Below are 26486 nucleotides of genomic sequence, written 5' to 3'. Positions count from 1 at the left end.
TTCGTAAGAGAACTGCTTGTCTTAGGTCAGCAACTGAACATCCTGGAAGGTTAAAGCGTTCCCCCCCACACACTGGTTTTTGAATGTTGTGGTTTCTCAGTAGCTCAAGGGTTTGCCTTCTTCACCCAAAGGGTGATTAACATGTGGAATTCACTGCCACAGGAGGTGGTGGCGGCACAAGCATAGCCACCTTCAAGAGGGGTTTAGATAAAAATATGGAGCAGAGGTCCATCAGTGGCTATTAGCCACAGTGTGTGTGTATGTATAAAAATTTTTGCCACTGTGTGACACAGAGTGTTGGACTGAATGGGCCATTGGCCTGATCCAACATGGCTTCTCTTATGCTCTTATGTCTTAGTTTGCATAGTGCTTGAGAGGGTGAGTTCAGGCCCTTGCTGGATGGATGACCCCACCTATGGGGATGTTTCTAGCACTTGAGGAGAGTTCCTGTCACCACATTTTTTGTCCCACGTTCCTGAAATCTTGGTTGATTTCATCCTTGCAGCATTCAAACCGTGTCCCTTTGTGTGAACCTGCCAATGTGGTCTAGGCGCTCACCAGTATTCTTTTTTAACAAAAAAAAAATTATTGCCACAGAGTGCATGAGTGCATGGCTAATAAAAATGAAAGGGGCGGGGGGGCGGGGGAAAGAAACCCAAACTGCTCTAAGGGGATGGGGTGCAAAATGTGTCTTCCTTTCCTTTTTGCCTTTCCTTTTGTACTCTTGTACAGTCACACAGTCGAGTCCAACTCTTTGCGACCCCATGGACAAAGTCATGCCAGGCCCTCCTGTCTTCCACCATCTCCGAAGTCTGCTCAAATTCGTGGTTGTTACATCAGTAACGCTGTCCAGCCATCTCATCTTTTGCCCTCCCCTTCTTCTTTTGCCCTCTGTCTTTCCCAGCATCAGGGTCTTCTCCAGGGAGTGCTCCCTTCTCATTGGGTGGCCAAAGTATTTGAGCTTCAGCTTCTGACCTTCCAGGGAACAGTCTGGGTTGATTTCCCTTAGGACTGACTGATCTGATTTTCTTGCAGTCCAAGGGGCTCTCAAGATTCTTCTCCAGCATCAGAGCTCAAAAGCATCTATTCTTCTGCGCTTGGCCTTCCTTATGGTCCAGCTCTCACAGCCATACATGACTACTGGGAATACCATCGCTTTGACTATGCGGACTTTTGTTGGCAGGGTGATGTCTCTACTTTTTATTATACTGCCCAGGTTCGCCATAGCTGTCCCTCCCAAGGAGCAAACGTCTTTTAATTTCGTGGCTACAGTCACCATCTTGTACTCTTAGGCTTACTGATTCATGACTCTTGAGCAGCAAAAGACACTGCTTTCCTATTTTTTTGTTGCCAGGACCAAAAGGACAGAAACAAATTTTGCAATTCCTAGAGCGATCTTAGGATCCTTATAACTGAGCAAAAGAGCCAGGTTTTCCAGAGTATGGGGGAACGACGATTGGTTGAATAAAGGCTTAATATAGTAATCCCTCATAATCTCAAAAAATCTGCTCTTTTCTACCCTAGAAATGGTTGTCTGTATTTACCCTAGAAAGCAGCTCCATGGCTCAGAGTGGTAAAGCTGCAGTACTAAAGCCTGAGCTCTCTGCTCAAGACCTGAATTAGATCCTGGCAGAAGCTGGTTCAGGTAGCCGGCTCGAGGTTGACTCAGCCTTCCATCCTTCTGAGGTCAGTAAAATTAGTCCCCAGCTTGCTGGGGGGAAAGGATAGATGACTGGGGAAGGCAATGGCAAACCACCCTGGAAAAAGTCTGCCGTGAAAATGTCGTGATGCGACATCACCCCAGAGTCAGAAATGACTGGTGCTTGCACAGGGGACTACCTTTACCCTAGAAATGGAAGCTGGAAGAAAAAGTCTTCCCAGTGGCAAAGGACATCCTACAACAGCATAGGGTTGCCAAGTCCAACTCAGGAAATATCTGGGGACTTTGGGGTGGGGACAGGAGCAAGGTTGTGACAAGCACAATTGAACTCCATAGGGAGTTCTGGCCATCGCATTTAAAGGGACTGTACTTCTTTTAAATGCCTTCCCTTTATTCAAATGATGGAGGATGGAGGCACCTTCTTTTATGGGGCTCATAGGATTGGACCCCCTGCTCCAATCTTTTTGAAACATGGGAGGTGTTTTGAGGAGAGATACTGAATGCCACCCTGAAAATTTGGTGCCTCTACCTCAAAAAACTGCCCTCCCAGGTACCCACTGATCAATTCTCCATTATACCCTTTGGCGACCGGTCTCCATAGGGTATATTGAAGTGCCCAGCACACTTTCTGATAATCCTAAAGTGGGGGAGGGCCTCCTCACCATGGGATCCCCTGCCCCCAACCGGGATTAGCACCCCATACAGCAGCAGGAAGGTAAAAGAGAAGAAGAAGAAGAGATTGGATTTATATCCCGCCCTCCACTCCGAAGAGTCTCAGAGCGGCTCACAATCTCCTTTCCCTTCCTCCCCCACAACAGACGCCCTGTGAGGTAGATGAAGGTATTGGATTTATATCCCGCCCTCCACGCCAAAGAGTCTCAGAGAGGCTCACAATCTCCTTTCCCTTCCTCCCCCACAACAGACACCCTGTGAGGTAGATGAAGATATTGGGATTTATATCCCGCCCTCCACTCCGAAGAGTCTCAGAGCGGCTCACAATCTCCTTTCCCTTCCTCTCCCACAACAGACACCCTGTGAGGTAGATGAAGATATTGGATTTATATCCCGCCCACCACTCCGAAGAGCGGCTCACAATCTCCTTTCCCTTCCTCCCCCACAACAGACACCCTGTGAGGTGGGTGGGGCTGAGAGAGCTCTCACAGCAGCTGCCCTTTCAAGGACAGAGTCTCAGAGCAGCCTACAATCTCCTTTCCCTTCCTCCCCCACAACAGACACCCTGTGAGGTGGGTGGGGCTGGAGAGGGCTCTCACAGCAGCTGCCCTTTCGAGGACAACCTCTGCCAGAGCTATGGCTGACCCAAGGCCATTCCAGCAGGTGCAAGTGGAGGAGTGGGGAATCAAACCCGCTTCTCCCAGATAAGACTCCGCATACTTAACCACTACACCAAACTGGCTCAGGGATCAGAAGTCTTCAAACCCATAATCAGGGCTCCTGTTCTAGCTTTCCTTCAGTCTCTCTGCTAGGAACAACCTTCGCCCTGCACCTTCCCCTGCATTGCTCACCGGTGATCTGGATCTTTGTGTCTCTCTCAGAATCAAGCGGAAGCACATTACAGAGGCCACAAGCACGCCCGGAGACTCAAAGCCATCGAAGCAGCGAAAAACAAGCAGAAGGTGTCTGAGAGCCGCAGCAGCCAAGAAAAATCAGCTGACTTAGATGCTGCACTGGACCTCGCCGGAGACACCACCAGCAACTCAGGTTAGCGGGGAAGAGCCCATGATCTAAGCAGTCAGGATAGAAAGGATAAAAGGAAGTGCTTCTTCACCCAAAGGGTAAAGGGACAGTGGCTGTGACGGTGGTATTGGGGAGGGACGGTGGCTCAGTGGTAGCAGAAGGACCCAGGTTCAATCCCCGGCATCTCCAACTAAAAAGGGTCCAGGCAAGTAGGCGTGAAAAATCTCAGCTGGAGACCCTGGAGAACCGCTACCGTTCTGAGTAGATAAGACTGACTTTGATGGACCCAGGGTCTGATTCAGTAGAAGGCAGCTTCATATGTTCATTAACACGTGGAATTCACTGCCTCAGGAGGTGATGGCGGCTACAAGCATAGACAACTTCAAGAGGGGATTGGATCAACATATAGAGCAGAGGACCATCAGTGGCTGTTAACTACAGTGTATTGATGGAACTCTGGAACAGTGGGAGGACTTCTAGTGTCCTGGCCCCACTGATGGACCTCCTGATAGCACAGAGTGTTGGACTGGATGGGCCATTGGTCTGATCCAACATGGCTTCTCTTATGTCCAGGTAGGTGTTTGGGAAAGGGGAGGAAGAAAAGGTTGGAGGAAGTGAAGAGAGAAGGTGGGCAGACGTGCAGAACAAAGGGTAGATGCAGGGACCAGCTACCCATACAGTGAGGATCCCCCATTTCCCTGTAATTGTCACAGCAAGTGCAGTAGCTCAGTTCATACTGGCAATGGAGCATGCGTATGTGAGTTTTATGCAGGTTTTCCTCTGTCAGCTGACATTTTAAGAAGGACTCCTTTAAGCGATGGAAAGTTAGTCCAAGTGACTATTTGTTAATTTATTTATTTATTTATTTATTTATTTATTTATTTATATTGGGATTTATACCCCGCCCTTCGCACCGAAGTGTCTCAGGGCGGCTTACAACATGATAATTCAAATACTACAATTTAAAACACTTACAAGTAAAATTAAAACCATAAATTAATAAAAGCAAGATAGATAAAAACCGGCGGTCTACAGATGCATTTTGTTCCATCCAAAAGATTTCCTTGTCAGTCAGTATTATAGGCCTGCCGGAAGAGGGCTGTCTTACAGGCCCTGCGGAACTGCCCTAGGTCCCGCAGGGCCCGCACCTCCTCCGGCAGATAAAAGAGAACACAGGCTGTGGTAAATCAAATGCAAGACTGTGATCAGGCAGGCAAAAAGGGAATATGAGGAGCATATTGCAAAAAACATAAAGACCAACAATAAAAATTTCTTCAAATATATTAGAAGCAGGAAACCAGCCAGGGAGGCAGTGGGGCCCTTGGATGACCAAGGGGTCAAAGGATTACTGAAGGAGGATAGGGAAATGGCTGAGAAGCTGAATTCATTTTTTGCCTCAGTCTTCACTGTGGAAGATGAGAAGTGTTTGCCCGCCCCAGAACCGCTAATTTTGGAAGGGGTGTTGAAAGACCTGAGTCAGATTGAGGTGACAAGAGAGGAGGTCCTACAACTGATTGATGGAATTAAAAACTAGTAAGTCACCAGGTCCAGATGGCACACATCCAAGAGTTCTGAAAGAACTCAAAGTTGAACTTGTGGATCTCCTGACAAAAATATGTAATCTTTAATTGAAATCTGCCTCCGTTCCTGAGGACTGGAAGGTAGCAAATGTCACCCCCATCTTTCAAAAGGGTTCCAGAGGAGATCCGGGAAATTACGGGCTAGTCAGTCTGACTTCAATACTGGAAAAGTTGGTAGAAACCATTATCAAGGACAGAATGAGTAGGCACATTGATGAACACGAGTTATTGAGGAAGACTCAGCATGGGTTCTGTAAGGGAAGATCTTGCCTCACTAACCTGTTACATTTCTTTGAGGGGGTGAACAAACATGTGGACAAAGGAGGCCCAATAGATGTTGTTTACCTTGACTTCCAGAAAGCTTTTGATAAAGTTCCTTATCAAAGGCTCCTTAGTAAGCTCGAGAGTAATGGAGTAAAAGGACAGGTCCTCTTGTGGATCAAAAACTGGCTAATTAATAGGAAGCAGAGAGTGAGTATAAATGGGCAGTCTTCGCAGTGGAGGACGGTAAGCAGTGGGGTGCCGCAGGGCTCAGTACTGGGTCCCATGCTCTTTAGCTTGTTCATAAATGATTTGGATTTGGGAGTAAGCAGTGAAGTGGCCAAGTTTGCAGATGACACTAAATTGTTCAGGGTGGTGAGAACCAGAGAGGATTGTGAAGCACTCCAAAGGGATCTGTTGAGGCTGGGTGAGTGGGCGTCAACGTGGCAGATGAGGTTCAATGTGGCCAAGTGCAAAGTAATGCACATTGGGGCTAAGAATCCCAGCTACAAATACAAGTTGATGGGGTGTGAACTGGCAGAGACTGACCAAGAGAGAGATCTTGGGGTCATGGTAGATAAGTCACTGAAAATGTCAAGACAGTGTGCGATTGCAATAAGAAAGGCCAACGTCATGCTGGGAATTATTAGGAAGGGCATTGAAAACAAATCAGCCAGTATCATAATGCCCCTGTATAAATCGATGGTGCGGTCTCATTTGGAATACTGTGTACAATTCTGGTCACCGCACCTCAAAAAGAATATTATAGCATTGGAGAAAGTCCAGAAAAGGGCAACTAGAATGATTAAAGGGTCAGAACACTTTCCCCATGAAGAAAGGTTAAAACGCTTGGGGCTCTTTAGCTTGGAGAAACGTCGACTGCGGGGTGACATGATAGAGGTTTACAAGATTATGCATGAGATGGAGAAAGTAGAGAAAGAAGTCCTTTTCTCCCTTTCAAACAATACAAGAACTTGTGGGCATTCGATGAAATTGCTGAGCAGTCAGGTTAAAACGGATAAAAGGAAGTACTTCTTCACCCAAAGGGTGATTAACATGTGGAATTCACTGCCACAGGAGGTGACAGCGGCTACAAGCATAGCCAGCTTCAAGAGGGGATTGGATAAAAATATGGAGCAGAGGTCTATCAGTGGCTCTTAGCCACAGTATATATGTATGTGTGTGTGTGGTGTGTATGTGTGTGTGTGTATATACACATACACACACATATATTGGCCACTGTGTGACACAGAGTGTTGGACTGGATGGGCCATTGGCCTGATCCGACACGGCTTCTCTTTTGTTCTTATGGTCTTATTTTCCTCATACCGGGAGGCTTTAAAAAAAACGCACAATCAGGACTTGCTGTTGCACTACAGCCCAGCAACGTTATAATTATCTGTTGCCATTATCTACTCCAGGGGTGGCCAACTTGTGGCCCGGGAGCAACATGTGGCTGCTTCACACATATTGTGTGGCTCTTGAAGCCCCCACCACCCCATTGGCTGGCTTGGAGAAGAAGAAGATGATATTGGATTTATATCCTGCCCTATACTGTGTATCTCAGAGCGGCTCACAATCTCCTTTACCTTCCTCCCCCACAGCAGACACCCTGTGTGGTGGGTGGGGCTGAGAGAGCTCTTACAGCAGCTGCCCTTTCAAGGACAACTCCTGCGAGAGCTGCGGCTGACCCAAGGCCATTCCAGCAGCTGCAAGTGGAGGAGTGGGGAATCAAACCTGGTTCACCCAGATAAGAGTCCACACACTTCACCACTACACCAAACTGGTATTTAAATCACTTCCCCAAACCAAGCCAGATTGCAGCTTTGGAGAATGCATTTAAAGTTGCTTTCTTTCTACCTCCTTCCTACACTCCATCTATTTCCTTCCTTCCTTCCTTCCTTCCTTCCTTCCTTCCTTCCTTCCTTCCTTCCTTCCTTCCTTCCTTCCTTCCTTCCTTCCTTCCTTCCTTCCTCCCTCCCTCCCTCCCTCCCTCCCTTCCCTTCCCTTCCCTTCCCTTGCTTTCCTTCCCTTCCCTTCCCTTCCTTTCCTTCCTTCCTTCCTTCCTTCCTTCCTTCCTTCCTTCCTTCCTTCCTTCCTTCCTCCCTCCCTCCCTTCCCTTCCCTTCCCTTGCTTCCCTTCCCTTCCTTTCTTTCCTTCCTTCCTTCCTTCCTCCCTCCCTCCCTCCCTCCCTTCCTCCCTCCCTCCCTCCCTCCCTCCCTTCCCTTTCCTTCCCTTCCCTTCCCTTGCTTTCCTTCCCTTCCTTTCCTTCCTTCCTTCCTTCCTTCCTTCCTTCCTTCCTTCCTTCCTTCCTTCCTTCCTTCCTTCCTTCCTTCCTTCCTCCCTCCCTCCCTCCCTCCCTCCCTCCCTCCCTTCCCTTCCCTTCCCTTGCTTCCCTTCCCTTCCTTCCTTCCTTCCTTCCTTCCTTCCTTCCTTCCTTCCTTCCTTCCTTCCTTCCTTCCTTCCTTCCTTCCTTCCTTCCTTCCTTCCTTCCTTCCTTCCTTTCCTTCCTTTCCTTCCTCCCTCTCTCCCTCCCTGATGATGCAGTGAGGGCCATAGGCATAGATGGCTGTGGAGGACAGGTGTACCAGTAGCTGCGAGCCACAGTGACCAGGGCTTCTTTTGTAGCAGGAACTCCTTTGCATATTAGGCCACACACCCCTGATGTAGTCAGTCCTCCTGGAGCTTATAGGAGGCCATCAGGGGTGTGTGGCCTAATATGCAAAGGAGTTCCTGCTACAAAAAAACCCCTGCCATCGGTGACTAAAGGGAACCTCCATATTCAGAGGCAGTAAACCTCTGCATCCCAGTGCCGGGAGGCAACGTAAGTTGAAGGCCTCTGTGCGTGATTTGTTTGCTCGGTCCTCCAGGACAACTGATTGGCTGCTCTGGTCTGTTAGACTAGGTTTACCACTGGTCTGATCCATCAGTGCTGTCCTTCTGTTCTTCTTACGGGACCGACAAGCTCCTGGAACTTTGTCGTGGGGGGCATTTGAAAACAAGGGAAGGCAGCTGCGTGGCCACTGGGTGAGACAGGATTCTGGACTATACTAACCACAGATCCAGGTGGACTCTTCTTATATTCTTATGTAATGATCCTGGCAGAAATGTACCTGTAATGGAAGTGAAGACTCTGAAGCGTCTTTCAACAATACATGACTCCTATTTATGACCAATTCCCTGGGAGAGCTTTTATTTAGATAAGATTTTAGCAATTAGGAACCAGGAAATAACTATGAAGGCTGCGACGTTTGCTGTACAAGCCAATAGACTCCGTAAACAACTGATGGATAAAAATATTTAAATGTCTGTGAAATATTTTAATTTATGTTTTATAACTAGAAATGGAAACTGAAATTTGTATGTATAATATTTGGTATTGTGCCCGAGTTCAATGTAAACCTTGGTTATCAAAGATTTTGGGTTTTCACGGCTGGTAACATCTTTAGGGTTTGTAGAATCTTTCGGGCTCAAGTGCCGTGTTCTACTGGAGAAAGTTTTTCTTCCAGACGTTTCGTTCTCGGCTGCGGAGAACATCCTCAGTGGCGTTGCAGCCGGAGCAGGCGCTCTGACCGTCTTGGCTGCTGTGCGTTGAGTGAGGCCAGGGCTGCTGGAGAGCTGCTATTTCTAGGCTGGAGGGGGTGTGGTGAAAGGGCAATAAACCTTGGTTTGTTGGTTTGTTTTAATGCCACTTGTTACCTATTTTCTTTCTTTTTCTCTTTGACTGTATTAAACTAAATTTGACTTGACAATATATGTGTCCCCCCCCCCTTGTTAGTGCAACCCAACGGCCTGCTGGGATTGAAGCCGCCAACGACGGAGGAGTACAGCCTAGTGCTGATGCCTCCCCTAGAGAAGCCCCCTGCCGAGCTGGTGAACGGCGTCCTGCCCCTCGTCTCCCCACCGGTTTCAGAGCCGTCGGAGGGAGCTCCGGACACTGCGAGCGTGGCCTCCTCCTCAGCAGCCCCTGGAGCGGACACTCCAGTCACCGAATCGGGCAGCACCACCAGCTCAGGCCTGGAAGGGGAGAAAGAGGGGAAGAAGACCAAGCAGCACTTGTTCTGCCCTACCTGCAAGGTGACCGTCAACTCCACCTCCCAGCTGGAAGCTCATAACTCTGGTAAGGAGCGCTTGGCCTCCTCGTGGCAAGCATCGTTTTGCCGAGGCGTGTGTGTGTGTTGCGACGCGATCGCTGCAGGTGCCTAATGGCGATAGCTGTAATTTTAAAAATCTTGTGCTCAAAACAGTTTGGTCAGCATTTTAAGAAGAAGAGCAGGTTTTTATACTCCACTTTTCTCCACATGAAGGATTGCTGTCTTGAAGTCTTTGAAAGGGCTGTCCCTTAGAGGAGGGCAGGGAGCTGTTCCTGGTGGCAACAGAGGAGAGGACTCACAAGAATGCATCTAAATTACATTTGGAATTGAAGCCATTCAGATACACTACGGAGTCTCCTCAGGAGCAACTAGACCAGGGGTGACCAAACTGTGGCTCAGGAGCCACATGTGGCTTTTTCACACAAATTGTGTGGCTCTCGAAGCCCCCGCCGCCCCATTGGCTGGCTTGGAGAAAGCATTTCTCTCTTCAAATCACTTCTCCAAGCCAAGCTAGCCAATAGCTTGGAGAACGCATTTAAAGCTAAAGTTGCTTTCTTTTTCCCTCTCCCCATCTGTTTTCCTTCCTTCCTTCCTTCCTTCCTTCCTTCCTTCCTTCCTTCCTTCCTTCCTTCCTTCCTTCCTTCCTTCCTTCCTTCCTTCCTTCCTTCCTTCCTTCCTCCCTCCCTCCCTCCCTCCCTCCCTTCCTTCCTGCTCTCAAACATCTGACATTCATCTCTCGTAGCTATAAAACATCTGACCTTTTTTCTATGTGGCTCTTACCTTAAGCAAGTTTGTGTTTTAAAACAATTTTATTTCAGTAACATATGGAAACAATCAATTCTTCGCATTATTACTTCTTTTTATCTATCCCATATATTACTTTTCTAATCCCCCCTCCCTCCGTTACTTGACCCCCGCCGGTGTTATATACTTAAAATACTAATATTTAAAGGTACCGCTAATAAAACAAAAAATTCTATTTTTCTTTCTTTTAAGACTTAATCATTATCAAAAATTGTCCAATGTCCTTTTACTTTCCACTCTTTTTCTATATAACTTCTAAACTTCTTCCACTCCAACCTAAAAGTTTCTAAATCGTAGTCTTTTAAAATTGTTGTCAATTTGTCCATTTCACTCCGCGTTATAACTTTTAAGATCCAATCCCATTTCTCAGGTATTCTCTCTTGCTTCCACAACTGCGCATACAATGTCCTTGCAGCTGAGAGCAAGTACCAAATTATAGTTCTATCTTCTTTTGGAAATTTTTCCCTATATAATCTCAACAGAAAAGTCTCTGCAACTTTCTTGATTTCATATCCCAAGATCCTAGATATTTCTTGTTGAATGATCTGCCAATATTTTTTGCTCTTTCACAAGTCCGCCGCATATGGTAAAAAGAACCTTCATGCTTTTTACACTTCCAACATCTATGTGGCATCTTATTGTTCATCTTTGCCAACTTTTTAGGAGTTATATACCATCTATACATCATTAAGCAAGTTTGGCCACCCCCGAACTGGACCAAGGATTTCTTTGAATGCGGAAGGACTGATTATCGTCTACGTGGGACTGGTTATTATGAACTTTCAAGGACTATGTCCTTCCTTTGTTTTCTCTTTAGGTGCTCCGTGTATCAGGGTTGCCTGAGAGTGCTTTGAATATTATAGTAGCTTGTTTTGTAAATTGGTATAGTTGTCTTATTGCTTTTTGGGAGGCTGGTTATCACGGAACCTTAGGGTTTTCTCCTGTCACCCACCTGGAGGTTGGCAACCCAGTTTATACTGGGGGAAACTGTTGTTAAGGATGAAGGGAAAGGATATTTTCCCCTAACCTCATTAGATCAGTAGCGTTACCCAGCTAGTGGTGCTGTATCCAATGTTACTTTCCTTATCTCTCTTCCATTCCAATTCCAGGGAAAGAGAATAATGCAAGAGTGACCCCTAGTGGTTGCTCGAGGCTTCAGGGGTTCTCAGGCTAGTTAGAGCACATTTTTTTAATCCTGCGGGTTTTGATTTGCTTTTCTTTAAAGATGAAGCAGGTACTTTCCCCCCAGATAGTAAAAGTCTTGTCCTCTTCCTTCAGTGGCACGTGCCAACAGCCCCCTTTTCAAAGTGCACACAGCAACCAGCATACAGCCCTTTGAAGAAGAAGAGATTGGATTTATATCCCACCCTTCACTACCCGAAAGAGTCTTACAATTTTCTTACCCTTCTCCTCCCATCCCCACAACAGACACCCTGTGAGGTTGGTGGGGCTGAGAGAGCTCTGACAGAAACTGTTCTTGTAAGAACAGCTCTGCCAGAGCTATGGCTGACCCAAGGCCATTCCAGCAGCTGCAAGTGGAGGAGTGGAGAATCAAACCCGGTTCTCCCAGATAGGAGTCCGTGCACATAACCCCTACACCAAACTGGGTCTCTTCTTTCCCTCTTCTTGTGTATGTAACAAAATGTGTGACACTTTACAAAATCAAGCATAAATAAAATGCTTGTACTGTCCAGCATGTGACCTATAAGGTCAGATCTCAGAGGGTCACTGTTTCTTCTAGGGACACAGTTCGAAAGACCCTGACCCAAGTTGCAGTCATCCTCACCCTTTGAAAGAAAGGGACTTTGCACCAGAGACAGCAAAAAAACTCCTTACCTGATAACTTCCAGCCAGAGGCCACCTGCCAATTGGTGGGAAGCAGTCCTGGAGAAACGTGCTCAGAGAAATAGAGCCAGCCCGAAGCACAACTTGGACTTCTGGTATTCATTTGAAAAATGCCCTTGGCTGTTTTTTGGGGATCCAAAATGGCCTTTTTCTCTCTCTCTGCCGAAATCCTTTGCATGTGGACATAGGGTGAAAACCATTTCATTTTTATAAAATAACTATGACTGCATTAGAACTATACCATCTTGGTGCCCAACTCAGCTGATTAGGATTCCTAGAACTGGAATGATTTCATTTGGTGTGGAAGAAGAGGAAGGAGAAGGGAGAGGAGATTAGATTTATACCCCCACCCATCACTCAGAGTCTCTGAGCAGCTCACAGTCTCCTTTATCTTCCTCCCCCACAACAGACACCCTGTCTGGTGAATGGGGCTGAGAGAGCTCTCCCAGAACCTGCCCTTTCAAGGACAACTCCTACGAGAGCTATGGCTGACCCAAGGCCATTCCAGCAGGTGCAAGCGGAGGAGTGGGGAATCAAACCCGGCTCTCCTAGATAAGAGTCTGCACACTTAACCACGACACCAAACCAATAGAAATAAAAGTGCACAATTGTATCATCCTGAAACCATCCCCCCCCCCCCCCACCCAGTCAGTGGAAAAATTGTCTTCCACAAAAACTGGTCCCTGGTGCCAAAATGGTTGGGGACCACTGCTCTAGAGGGCTCTTATAGACCCGGACGCCAATATGAAGAATGCCAGTTTTGAAAATGGATGGAAAGAGCTATCGTGGGGTGTGGCTGGCATTGCTGGGGAAATGGTAAAAATGTTCCTGTTTCTGGCTGCAGTTAATCGCATGATTAACTGGAGCTCTTCAGCGTGTGGGCCCAACTTACTAGTCCAGGAACTCTACAAGCCAAGTTGCAGGTTTTAACCACTACAGCATAGAAAGTAGTATTGCATCGTGGTCACACTGTCAGACTAGGATCCGTGAGAACCAGGTTCAAATCCTCACGTGTGCCATGAAGACTTGCTGGGCGACCTTGGGCCATTCACACGCTCTCTGGCTAACCTACCTCACGGGGTTGTTGTGAGGATAAAACAGAGAAGAGCACCAGCCGTGCGAGCCACTTGTATATAGTTCGTTATACTTGTGAGTATTCAGAATTATTATGACCTATTGATGTTATTATAAAATCCTGCTGTTTCACAAAGTATTTAATAGCAAATTTCAAATTCTTATCTGTCATATCTGTCGTCTTACAAAGCCAAATCCATATATCCTTAATCTATTAGAGAAGGACTCAAAACGAAAAGAAAGAAGGAAGGACACGAAGGTTCTTTCTTTCATATGTGGTGGACTTGTGAAAAAGCGAAAGAGTTTTGGAAGATGATACAAGAAATCTCCAAAATTTTGGGTTATGACTTTAAGAAAACTGCAGAGACTTTCTTGCTTGGATTACAATTAGAAAAATTTCCAAAGGAAGACAGGACGTTAATTTGGTATTTGCTCTCAGCTGCTAGGACATTGTATGCGCAGCTGTGGAAACAGGGAAAAATACCAGAGAAATGGGATTGGATTGTGAAAGTTTTATCGTGGAGTGAGATGGACAAATTAACTAGAACTTTAAGAGACTATGATTTAGATATATTCAAAAAGGAGTGGAAGAAATTTAAAGGATACATGGAGAAAGAGTTGGAATGTAAAAAGACATTGGACAATTTTTTAGTATTGAGAAAAGAAAAGTATTGAACTTTGATTGGTTAGCGGTACCTTATAATTGAATTTAAATTTATAACTTCAGGGAAGTCAAATATTGGAGGGAGGGGGGGTTGAAATATCATGTGGGTTAGTATAGAAAAGAGACAATTAAATATTGTAACCATATGTTATTAATAAATCGTTAAAACACAAAAAGAAAGAAGGAAGGGAAGGGGGGGAAAAGCAAATTCTGGTCTTCAAAACAAGCTTATTAACTACCAAAAAAGTTTCAATATAGAACAGCGCCAGTTGTATTCCTTCATCTAGGTTACCAACAAGGGAATTTCAAGGCTAAAAATAGGACAGACTGCTCATTAAGCTGAAAAGTTCAGTTGTAGTACACATGCTCTATGAACTAACATAGACAACTTTGAACACCCTACTTGGAAAATTACACACAGAAGAAACAGGAACTTACAGATAAGGAAAATGAGAATGCAGGAAAGTTCACCGTTGCAAAGGAGATATTTTTCTTGTCCCTGGGGAAAGAATGATGTTGTATAGCTTTCCGGTCACCTTCATAGTGACGCCCTTGTTTCTTAACCCTCCATTCCATTTTTTTGCCACTGTGAGCTGAACTGTCACTAGGGTTTGTAGAATTTTTCGGGCTCAAGTGCCGTGTTCTACTGGAGAAAGTTTTCCTTCCAGACGTTTCGTTCTCAGCTGCGGAGAACATCCTCAGCGGCGTTGCAGCCGGAGCAGGCGCTCTGACCTTCTTGGCAGCTGTGCATTGAGTGGGGCCAGGGCTGCTGGAGAGCTGCTATTTCTAGGCTGGAGGGGGTGTGATGAAAGGGCAATTGGTTTGTGGATGTGCCCATTGTTTGGTGGGGCTTCCTGGAAGGGTAGTGATAAGGAAACTGGCTGTTGAATGTAACCATTGTTCTGTGTTGATTGCTGGGAGGGTTGGAAGGGGTTTGAAGATAAGGAAGATGGTTGTTGACTGTGTTGATTGTTCTGTGAACTGTCACTTCTTATCAAACTCGTTTTTTCTCTTCTGTTCCTAGGAGCAAAGCACAAGTCGATGCTGGAGGGCCAGGCCGTTTTGCCGAGACGAGGCAGGGGGAAAGTCCTCTCTCGCGTGGGGCACAAGCCCAAACGCATTGGCAGCAAAGGCATCCAAAGCAAGGCCTTCCAGTGCCAGGCGTGCGAGATTTATGTCAACTCCGAAACCCAGCTCAAACAGGTCAGTAGAGCAGTCTAGGCCTGAGGTGGCCAAACTTGCTTAACGTAAGAGCCTCATGGAATAAATGTTAGATGTTTGAGAGCCACAAGACAGGAAGGAAGGAAGGAAAATAAATGGAGAGAGGGATGAGGGAGAGAGAGGTGGAAAGAAAGCAACTTTAACTTTAAATGCATTCTCCAAGTGATGAGTGATTTAAAGAGATAATTAAGAGCCCCATGATGCAGAGTGGTAAAGCTGCAGTACTGCAGTCCGAGCTCTCTGCTCACGACCTGAGTTGAACCCCAGCGGAAGCTGGGTTCAGGTAGCCGGCTCAAGGTTGAATCAGCCTTCCATCCTTCCAAGGTTGATGAAATGAGTCCCCAGCTTGCTGGGGGGAAAGTGTAGGCCAGGGGTGGCCAAAGGTAGCTCTCCAGATGTTTTTTGCCTACAACTCCCATCAGCCCCAGCCATTGGCCATGCTGGCTGGGGCTGATGGGATTTGTAAGCAAAAAACATCTGGAGAGCTACCGTTGGCCACCCCTGGTGTAGATGACTGGGGAAGGCAAGGGCAAACCACCCCGTAAAAAGTCTGCTGTGAAAACATTGTGAAAGCAACGTCACCCCAGAGTCGGAAACAACTGGTGCTTGCATAGGAGACTACCTTTACCTTTTTATCATGTTATGCCACAGATATATGGAAGGCCCTGGCTTGTCTGCATTTAGCAGCTGTAACTGTTTTTGCTGCAATCGACAGTTGATGTTGGTCTATCTGGAGATGACCAGTAGTTTAGAAAACCAGTCATAATATAAATCCAATTTAAAATCAGTTCCCAAAATACTGTGATAACCTTCCACCTCCACTCACAATGCTCAAACGAAGCCGCTTTTCTGTACATTTTCCAGCACGATGGAGCGCACTTAGAAGACATATGAGACAATTTAAGAGGGGTTAAATATCCATGGGATAGTATTTTAAAGGTCTGAAGCTTTATATCAAATGAAGGTATATTGAAGATATAAGATGACCTGATCCAAGACCATTGTTTTTTCAGATAATTTTGACTGAGCTCCTTTACCACTTTTTAAGTATACAATGTCTGTTTAACGCTATCTAAAGAGATCAAAATTTTATATATTGTGGAGAGAGTACCCCTTTTTATTTGGCAAAATGGATTCAATATTTGCTCAAGAGCTGTAAAGGGTCAAGTAATAAGTTGGGCCCCATGGCACAGAGTGGTAAGCTGCAGTACTGCAGTCCTAAGCTCTGCTCATGACCTGAGTTTGATCCCCACGGAAGCTGGGTTCAGGTAGACAGCTCAAGGTTGACTCAGCCTTCCATCCTTCCAAGGTCGGTCAAATGAGTCCCCAGCTTGCTGGGGGGGGGGGGGGGGAGAGAGTGTAGATGACTGGGGAAGGCAATGGCAAACCACCCCGTAAAAAGTCTGTTGTGAAAACGTCATGATGCGACATCACCCCAGAGTCGGAAACGACTGGTACTTGCACCTTTTTAATAAGCTGGGACAAGTTTAAATGTTCAGCTAGGTTTTTCAATTGAAGATATCCAAACCGGTGTGGTTTATGTTACGTATGTGATGCATCGTTGAGATGTTGGGTTGTTAGTTCCTGCCTGGCTCTTTGGAACCTTAAGGACTGAGCTTGGGGGGCACTGAAACGATGGGAAGCAGGATCCAAATCTCCACTTCCCCTGACCAATCACAAGCCCTGTGCGTGATTTGCACGCACAGGAACCAGTACTGTATATAGTTGGCCCCGTTAGTCCAGTTTTCCAGTCTTAGTTTTACCAGTAACATGCTGAATCACTAATAAAGAACTTTGATCACTATGCAACGAGAATTCTCATGCCTCGAACCCAGTATTTAACAGTTTATCATTCAGTATATCTTCAAGCTCAATTTTATCCGCAAGGCCCCTTCTATTAGAGATGTCTGTGAGCCTTTCCAATGTTGGCTTTCCTCCATAAGGAATAAAAGGAGTTCTGATTCCCAGGCAGAAACCAATCCCTGGTTTTAAAAAAGAAGAGGAAACAGACATCTCTGGTAATAATTTTTTTTTTCCTATGCCTATCCCAGACTGACAATAGAGGATATAAGAATTCATTATGTTGAATATCATAAGAGGTCTCTCAAGGGATGTAGTCCATGTCATATCTCTCGAAGATTTAGTATTAGTAAATGCTTGGCATATATTAATCCAGTCACATTCGGTTTCATATTTAATCATTTTGGTAACATACGCTGGCTGTGAAGCTTCATAATATTTCTGAAGATGTGGATACTATAAGCCTCCATCATGCTTTAATCTATTTACAGTGCCAAAATTAATGTGCCTTTTTACCTGCTTTACTCTTTATCACTCTCCCCACACACACACACACACACACAAACACACACGCATGTGCTGACCTCCTCCTTGCTAAAGTAGTCCTGGCTGTTACATTTGCAGAAAGGAAAAATTGTTTAAAATATTTGTGCATTTATTTATTGTAAAAATGTATATTCCACCTTTCTGCCTTCGTAAGGGCTACCAAACATATATATTAAAATCCCATCTTTAAAAACTTTTCAAAGGAATAAAAACGCACTGTTAAAATCAAAGGTAACATACATACAAAAACATAAAAAACAACAATTAAAACAATACGTTGTCAAAGGTTTTCAGGGCCGGAGTCCGTTGGTTGTTGTAGATTTTTCGGGTTGTGAGACCTGAACGTTTTGCCGGCAACTGTGACTGGCATCCTCAGAAGCGTAACCCAGAAAACTGGAACTCTCTCTGGGTCAAATTGAGAAGAAGTTGGTAGGCAGGGAATTTATATCTACTCAGGCAGGTGGGGTCGGGCTGTCATTATCTTGTAGACCAACTTCTGTAGCACAACAGCACTGCAGGTAAGATTAGAATTTCTACAGCCAATCCATAAACAAAAGAACCCCCTCAGGGAAGCTCCTCCATTATCATGTCACAGCCCAAGAAGCTCCCACAAGACAATGACTCAGCCCTGCCCCACCTGCCTGAGTAGATATAAATTACCTGCCTACCACCTTCTTCTCATTTTGACCCAGAGAGAACTCTTTCTACCAGCTGACCCTACTCTTTCTACCAGCTGACCCTGACCATCCCTCACAGCAGCCATATAACAAAATATACTGCGGGGTTTTCTCAGGCAGGTGGGGTCGGGCTGTCATTATCTTGTAGACCAACTTCTGTAGCACAACAGCACTGCAGGTAAGATTAGAATTTCTACAGCCAATCCATAAACAAAAGAACCCCCTCAGAGAAGCTCCTCCATTATCATGTCACAGCCCAAGAAGCTCCCACAAGACAATGACTCAGCCCTGCCCCACCTGCCTGAGTAGATATAAATTACCTGCCTACCACCTTCTTCTCATTTTGACCCAGAGAGAACTCCAGTTTTCTGGGTTACACCTCTGAGGATGCCAGTCACAGTTGCCGGCGAAACGCCAGGTCTCATAATGCCAAGACAACGGCCACACAGCCCGGAAAATCTACAACAGCCAACAATTAAAACATTGGGCAGGAAGGAAAAAATCACTGAGGGACCACTAAACAGAACAAAAAATCCTTTGCCCATTTGTGGAAGGTGGCAACAAAAGGAGACAAGTCTGTGGGGGGGGGGGGGGACTGCAGAGTTTTGATACCACGAACAAGAAGGCCCTTTCTTGGGTTGTCACCTGTCTAGCCTCAGGTGACCAGGGCACCTGAAGCAAGGACTCAGAAGCTGGCTGCACCTGCAGCGGCTGGGTAGGTTCAAAAGGGAGTAGGTGGTGCTTCAGGTATTTTTGGTCCCAAATCGTGTAGTGCTAAAATAAACATGGAAAGCTCTCGGTTGTCAACTCGGTATTGAAACACAGCTGACCCTTCTGCCAACCTCTGAACTAGAACGTCCCTTTGGGAAGATCTTTCAGCGCTTCTCTTTTAGGACTGCCGATCCCCAGGTGGGGGCAGGAGATCCCCTGGTTTGGAGTCCCTCCCCCCGCTTCAGGGTCATCAGAAAGCGAGGGGTGGGGGGGATGTCTGTTGGGCACTCCATTATCCCCTATGGAGACCAATTCTCATAGGGTATAATGGAGAATTGATCCACAGGTATATGAGGGGCTTTTTTTTTGAGGTAGAGGCACCAAATTTACAGCATAGCATCCAGTGCCTCTCCTCAAAACACCCTCCAAGTTTCAAAAGGATTGGACCTCGGGATCCAATTCTATGAGCCCCCAAAGAAGGTGCCCCTATCCTTCATTATTTCCAGTGGAGGGAAGGCATCTAAAAGGAGCATGGTCCCTTTCAATGTGATGGCCAGAACTCCTTTTGGAGTTCAATCATGCTTGTCACAGCCTTGCTCCTGGCACCACCCCCAACGTCTCCTGGCTCCACCCCCAAAGTCTCCAGATATTTCTTGAATTGGACTTGGCAACTCTATTCTCTTTGAGTGTACAACTCTGAGGGCATTCTTGTTTCTCCATCCGCAGCACATGAGCAGCAGGAGGCACAAGGACCGGTTGGCGGGAAAGCCCCCCAAGCCCAAATATAGCCCATACAGCAAGCTCCAGAAGAATGCGGCCCTGGCAGTGAGTATTTTGAAGGTATTTGTCTCTGAAAGCGCAAACCGATCACTCAGCCTATCGGCAGCATTTGGAGGAGTTACGGGGAGTTTCCCAATCCCCCCTCCTCACACACACACACACACACACACACACACACACACACAAACACACACCCTCCTGGTTTGTAGGGAACCTTTTGAGCAACCTTTTCCTGCAGCAGAGAACATAAGAGAAGCATGTTGGATCAGGCCAGTGGCCCATCCAGTCCAACACTTTGTGTCACATAAGAACATAAGAGAAGCCATGTTAGATCAGGCCAATGGCCCATCCAGTCCAACACTCTGTGTCACATAAGAACATCAGAGAAGCCATGTTGGATCAGGCCAGTGGCCATCCAGCCCAACACTCTGTGTCACATAAGAACATAAGAGAAGCCATGTTGGATCAGGCCAATGGCCCCTCCAGTCCAACACTCTGTGTCACATAAGAACATAAGAGAAGCCATGTTAGATCAGGCCAGTGGCCCATCCAGTCCAACACTTTGTGTCACATAAGAACATAAGAGAAGCCATGTTAGATCAGGCCAATGGCCCATCCAATCCAACACTCTGTGTCACATAAGAACATCAGAGAAGCCATGTTGGATCAGGCCAGTGGCCATCCAGCCCAACACTCTGTGTCACATAAGAACATAAGAGAAGCCATGTTGGATCAGGCCAATGGCCCCTCCAGTCCAACACTCTGTGTCACATAAGAACATAAGAGAAGCCATGTTGGATCAGGCCAATGGCCCATCCAGTCCAACACTCTGTGTCACATAAGAACATAAGAGAAGCCATGTTGGATCAGGCCAGTGGCCCATCCAGCCCAACACTCTGTGTCACACAGTAAGCCAAAAAACCCAGATGCCATCAGGAGGTCCATCAGTGCGGCCAGAACACAAGAAGCCCTCCCAAGCACCAAGAATACAGAGCATCACTGCCCCAGACAGAGTTCCACCAATACGCTGTGGCTAATAGCCACTGATGGACCTCTGCTCCAGATGTTTATCCTCTTGAAGCTGTCTATGCTTGTAGCCACCGCCACCCCCTGTGGCAGTGAATTCCATGCGTTAATCACCCTTTGGGTGAAGAAGTACCTCCTTTTATCTGTTCTAACCCGACTGCTCAGCAATTTCATTGAATGTCCACAAGTTCTTGTATTGTGAGAAAGGGAGAAGTGGATGTTACTGCCAGCAATGTGAAATTGGGAAAGGCAATAGGTGTGTCGGGATGGGGGGTGGGAATACCATCAGGGGTCATTTTGTAGAAAAAGAGGAACCAGAGCTCATTAGCACGACGTATTTGCATATGCCACATACCCTTGACATCACCGGAAGGTGTACCAAATTATATCAGCTCAGCATCTACCTTAAAATGCTTCTTGAATTATAATGGTCATCATAAAACCTTACTCCCATCAGACTTTTAAAATTACTTTCTCCTATGTGGCCACAGAGGCACGAGGAAGATTTCCATCTGTGTGCTTGATACGTTTTGGTTATTTCCCCATTTTTAGTGGGGGGAAATATTAGAAAGTTAGTCCAATCTTAGAGTTCAGCAAAATTCTCACAGGGGGGGGTTGAACAATGGAACTCAGAAGCAAGTATATTTTTTGCGTGGGGCAGGGGGGGAGTAAGAAAGAAAAAGCACAATAAAATTTAGAGGTTCTGGAGCTTTGCTCCTCTGAGCTCCTGCCCAAAATGAGGAAGGGATACCATCATAGAATCATAGAGTTGGGACCTCTAGCGTCATCTAGTCCAACCCCTGCACAATGCGGGAAACTCACAAACACCTCCCCCTAAATTCACAGATCTTCATTGCTGTCAGATGGCCATCTAGCTTCTGTTTAAAAGCCTCCAAGGAAGGAGAGCCCACCACCTCCCGAGGAAGCCAGTTCCACTGAGGAATCGCTCTAATGGTCAGAAAGCTCTTCCTAATGTTGAGCTGGAAACTCTTTTGATTTAATTTCAACCCATTGGTTCTGGTCCTACCTTCCGGGGCAACAGAAAACAATTCCACACCATCCTCTATATGACAGCCCTTCAAGTACTTGACGATGGTGATCATATCACTTCTCAGCCGCCTCCTCTCCAGGCTAAACATCCCCAGCTCCTTCAACCTTTCCTCATAGGACTTGGTCTCCAGACCCCTCAACATCTTTGTCGCTCTCCTCTGGACCCGTTCCAGCTTGTCTATATCCTTCTTAAAATGTGGTGCCCAAAACTGAACATAATACTCCAGGTGAGGTCTTACCGGAGCAGAGTGAAGCGATACCATCACATCACGTGATCTGGACACTAGACTTCTGTTGATACACCCAAAATTGCATTTGCCTTTTTAGCCACCACATCACATTGTCGACTCATTTTTAGCATATGATCCACTAAGACCCCTAGATCCTTTTCGCACATACTACTGCTGAGACAAGTCTCCCCCATCCTATAACCAGGCATTGGATTTTTTCTACCTAAATGTAGAACTTTACATTTATACCCGTTAAAATTCATTTTATTGATTTTAGCCCAGTTTTCCAGCATGTCAAGGTCATCCTGTTTCTGTCTTCTTCTGTGTTTGCAACCCCTCCCAATTTAGCATCATCTGCAAATTTAATAAGCATTCCCTCTATTCCTTCATCCAAATCATTGATAAAGATGTTGAACAAAACAGGTCCCAGGACAGATCCTTGAGGAACAACACTTGTCACTCCTCTCGATGAGGAACCATTCACAAGCACTCTTTGGGTGATCTGTCAACCAGTTACAGATCCACCTAATGGTAACAGGATCCAAACCACATTTTACCAACTTGTCAACAAGGATAGTATGTGGAACCTTATCAAAAGTCTTACTGAAATCAAGATAAATGATGTCTACAGCAATCCCCTGATCCAGCAAGGTAGTCACTTTCTCAGAAAAAGAGATCAGGTTAGTCCGGCATGACTTGTTCTTGAGAAAACCATGCTGGCTCTTAGTAATTACATCCATTCTTTCTAAACGTTCCAGGACTATTTGATTATTTGTTCTAAAACTTTTCCAGGTATAGACATCGGTAGTTACCTGGATCCTCTTTTTTCCCCTTCTTAAAGATGGGAACAACATTCGGCCACCTCCAATCTTCCGGCACCTCTCCTGTTCTCCAAGAATTCTCAAAAATAATAGCCAGAGGCTCAAAAATTACATCCGCAAGCTCTTTTAGAACCCTTGGATGCAATTCATCTGGCCCCGAGGACTTTCATTTAAAGAAACTAGGTGTTTATGTACTACCCCTATGCTGATCCTAGGTTGGAGCTTCATACCCTCTTTATATGTTCTGTTTTTGCCATGTTGAGCACCGTTTCCCTCAGAAGAGAAGACTGAGGAAAAGTAGGAATTGAGCAGTTCCACCCTCTCTTCATTAACTGTTACAATTTCACTTTCTTACCCTCGCAATGGGCCTGCCATGTTCTTGCTCGTTTTCTTACTCTGAACATGAGAAAAGAACCCTTTTTTGTTGTTTTTAGCATCTTTGGCCAGCCTAAGCTCATACTGAGCTTTAGCTTTCCTAACTTTTTCTCTACAAGCACTGGTGATGTGTTTATATTCATCTTGGTTATAAGGCCCTCCTTCCAATTCCTAAAGGAGGTTTTTTAATTTCTCAAGTCTTTAGAGAGCTGTTTATGGAGCCACTTCGGCTTCTTTAGGCTTTTTTCCATTTTTTCTTTTTATAGGAATCGTCTGTGATTGTGCTTTCAGAAACTCCCACCCCTCCTATTATAATAGAGGGCTATAAATCCAGGTTCCTCCTTTTCTGTGTTTCAGTCATCACACACTATGTAACCAACATAGTGGCATTAACTGCTGTAAGATCTCGTGTTCACTGCTAACCAGGAGTAGAGGGCTGTTCCACATTTTCATTTTCTTGTTGCTTTGGGTTTCTTCCCTTTTCCACAGCGATGTAATATTGAATCGACCACTAGAGGGAGCAAAACACCTGCAGAAAAAAAACTCAGCGCAATACTCAGACATGCAAGCAAGGAAAATCAGAATGTGAAAGAGTCCTGAGAAGTGGAAATGGGTCAGGAATAGGGTTGCCAAGTCCAATTTAAGAAATATCTGGGGTCTCTGGGGGTGGAGCCAGGAGACTTTGGGGGTGGAGCCAGGAGCAAGGTTGTAACAAACATAATTGAACTCCAAAGGGAGTCCTGACCACATTTAAAGGAACCACACACCTTTTAAATGCCTTCCCTCCATTGGAAATTATGAAGGATAGGGGCACCCCCTGATTCAATTCTTTTGAAACTTGGGAGGATATTTTGGAGAGAAGCACCGGATACTATGCTGCAAATGTGGTGCCTCGACCTCAACAAACAGCCCCGCTAGAGCCCCAGATAACCGTGGATCAATTCTCCATTATATCCTATGGGAATTGGTCCCCATAGGGAATAATGGAATGCCTAGCAAACATTTCCCTCTCTCCCCCCCCCACCCTCGCTTTCGTATGATCCTGAAGCAGGGGGAGGGCCTCCGAACTGGGGGATCCCCTGCCCCCACCTGGGGATTGGCAACCCTAGTCTGGAGCAGACCAACACCACCACAAGCCTATTCTTCAGGACTGCTCAGCTCAAGGGGGCCACAAATTGAAATTCAGAAAAGACAGGTTTTGTCCAGGTTTACTGGAACACAAGGGGTTGTGAATATGGGGGCCATAAGTAATGTCAGCACTAGGAGGCATTAACTTTTAGGCTCCTGGCTTCCTTCTGGGGCTTGAGGTACTTAATTCTCCCAAACGGAAATGTCCTCTGCACTTGCTCATAGACATCTTCATTAATCCCCATACTGACCTGGAGATCCCTGCGTTTCATTGGCTCACACGTGTGTCTCTCTTTCTCTGTTTTCTCCCCGCCTTCTCCTTCCCTCCGCAGTCCAAGCTGGCTCTACAGAAGCACCTCACAAAGACCCTGGCTGCCCGCTTCCTGCCCGGCCCCTTCACCCCGGCCGCCGTGTGTGCCCTGCCCAGCCCGCTGACGCTGCGACCAGCTGCTACGACCCTCTTCCAAGCCCCCCTCTTTGGACCAGCGCTTTTCAGGACCCCGCCAGGCCCAGTGAGGGCAGCGACGGGCCCCATCGTCTTTGCCCCTTACTAGAGAGCCTCAGCGTCCTTTTCGGTTCAATCAGGTTAAATTGCCGTAAGGGGACATCAGGGGGAACCAGCGCAGGGGGCATTGGGGGAGGCAGTCGATCAGGGCTGATTTCTGGGCAAAAGCAGACTGAAAACCTCCTTGGATTTTTAGCAGCCGTCATTTTGCTTGTAGGAGTTTCTGCCTGCGTCACCAATTAGGTCATACTGCGGAGCCTCAAGAGATAGGGCCTTGCCCAAGAATTCGTCCCTTTTAATTCTGACAATCCCACAATGCACCAAGGTTTCTGGCACTAGCCAGTGATAGATAAGCACAATTGTACCTATCCTGGTGGTTGGGTGGGGGGGAGGGGCTGGGGGAATGTTCCAGATGTTTGGGTCGTTAGAAGTCTGGATAGCTGGAAGTGCCATTTTATACAGGGTCATCGGGATCCAGGAATCCTACGTCAGTTTGTTGAACGGATAATGGAAGTTCTCCTCCCTGGCTTGTATTTCAGGATTCGATGTTCTCCTTATTAAGAGAAGGTGCCAAGATAATCCCTGTAACTAACCCAGAAACTGAGCAAGGGTTGTTTTTTTTTCCAGAGAAGGGAGGGAGAATTTCCACTGAGGTGGTAATCAGGAGGAATTTATCTCCAGCAAAATTATTTTCACAGAAAAATAGTATAATTTGCACCCTGTCCTGTCAGGCCTTAACGCGTGATCCCAAAATGAAAGCCCATGGGCAAAAATCTAAAACTTCTTAGTTTTCCAAATGGCAACCTGATTTTCAGTTTTAATGAATGCAAATCCCAGATTCTGTTTTCTCCTCTGGATGTGGGGGGTGCATGTCTACCTGCCTGTATGAAAGAATATTGCATGGATTATGAAGGGGAAGGTGGAACTCAGAACTTGTTTGATTTTTTTCCCATTTTTTTTTAAATCCTTTTTACCTCCAGTCTTGGAAAGAGGCTGGAGTCTGGATACAAAGAGGGTCCCCATTCCTAGGCCCTATGTGGTTCGGTTTACACTCCACATGGCGTTTGAGTTTGCCATGAATACAGCACCGTTTGCCAGACAGAGACCTTTTCTGCAGCAGCAATCACTCTGCCTTCGGGCACCTGCTTTCTCTGGTTCAGCCGATCAGTTCCCCACCAGTTACTGCACAGCTGCATTTTGACTCGCATCTCCCTCCAATTCCCCCTGCGTCTTCCTGATCTCCTTTTGCCAGACAGATACCTTTTCTGCAGCAGCAATCACTCTGCCTTCGGGCACCTGCTTTCTCTGGTTCAGCCGATCAATTCCCCACCAGTTACTGCACAGCTGCATTTTGACTTGCATCTCCCTCCAATTCCCCCTGCGTCTTCCTGATCTCCTTTTGCCAGACAGAGACCTTTTCTGCAGCAGCAATCACTCTGCCTTCGGGCACCTGCTTTCTCTGGTTCAGCCGATCAATTCCCCACCAGTTACTGCACAGCTGCATTTTGACTTGCATCTCCCTCCAATTCCCCCTGCGTCTTCCTGATCTCCTTTTGCCAGACAGAGACCTTTTCTGCAGCAGCAATCACTCTGCCTTCGGGCACCTGCTTTCTCTGGTTCAGCCGATCAGTTCCCCACCAGTTACTGCACAGCTGCATTTTGACTTGCATCTCCCTCCAATTCCCCCTGCGTCTTCCTGATCTCCTTTTGCCAGACAGATACCTTTTCTGCAGCAGCAATCACTCTGCCTTCGGGCACCTGCTTTCTCTGGTTCAGCCGATCAATTCCCCACCAGTTACTGCACAGCTGCATTTTGACTTGCATCTCCCTCCAATTCCCCCTGCGTCTTCCTGATCTCTAAAAAAACAAGAAGTGACTGCTGCTGCAGAAAATGTCAGGGTGTGAAGGGGAGGGGAACGGGTGTGGCCAGGACTGGCCC

General features: G+C 46.4%; 1 protein-coding gene across 1 annotated transcript in view; it reads left to right on the top strand.

Annotated features, from left to right (window-relative positions):
* ZNF385C (zinc finger protein 385C) overlaps window positions 1–25476 on the top strand; it is a 321307-nt gene extending 295831 nt beyond the window's left edge. The window contains exons 6-10 of the mRNA XM_060256192.1: window positions 3214–3379; window positions 8975–9316; window positions 14702–14880; window positions 19359–19472; window positions 24375–25476. Coding sequence (XP_060112175.1) covers window positions 3214–3379; window positions 8975–9316; window positions 14702–14880; window positions 19359–19472; window positions 24375–24596 — 1023 coding nt within the window. The 3' untranslated portion in view covers window positions 24597–25476. The remainder of the gene's footprint in view (window positions 1–3213; window positions 3380–8974; window positions 9317–14701; window positions 14881–19358; window positions 19473–24374) is intronic.
* Window positions 25477–26486: the final 1010 nt, after the last annotated feature.

This window comes from Heteronotia binoei, chromosome 15, assembly GCF_032191835.1.
Source record: "Heteronotia binoei isolate CCM8104 ecotype False Entrance Well chromosome 15, APGP_CSIRO_Hbin_v1, whole genome shotgun sequence".
Lineage (NCBI taxonomy): Eukaryota > Metazoa > Chordata > Lepidosauria > Squamata > Gekkonidae > Heteronotia > Heteronotia binoei.
The sequence above is the reverse complement of the archived record's forward strand: the minus strand, read 5'-3'. Positions and strand labels throughout refer to the sequence as shown.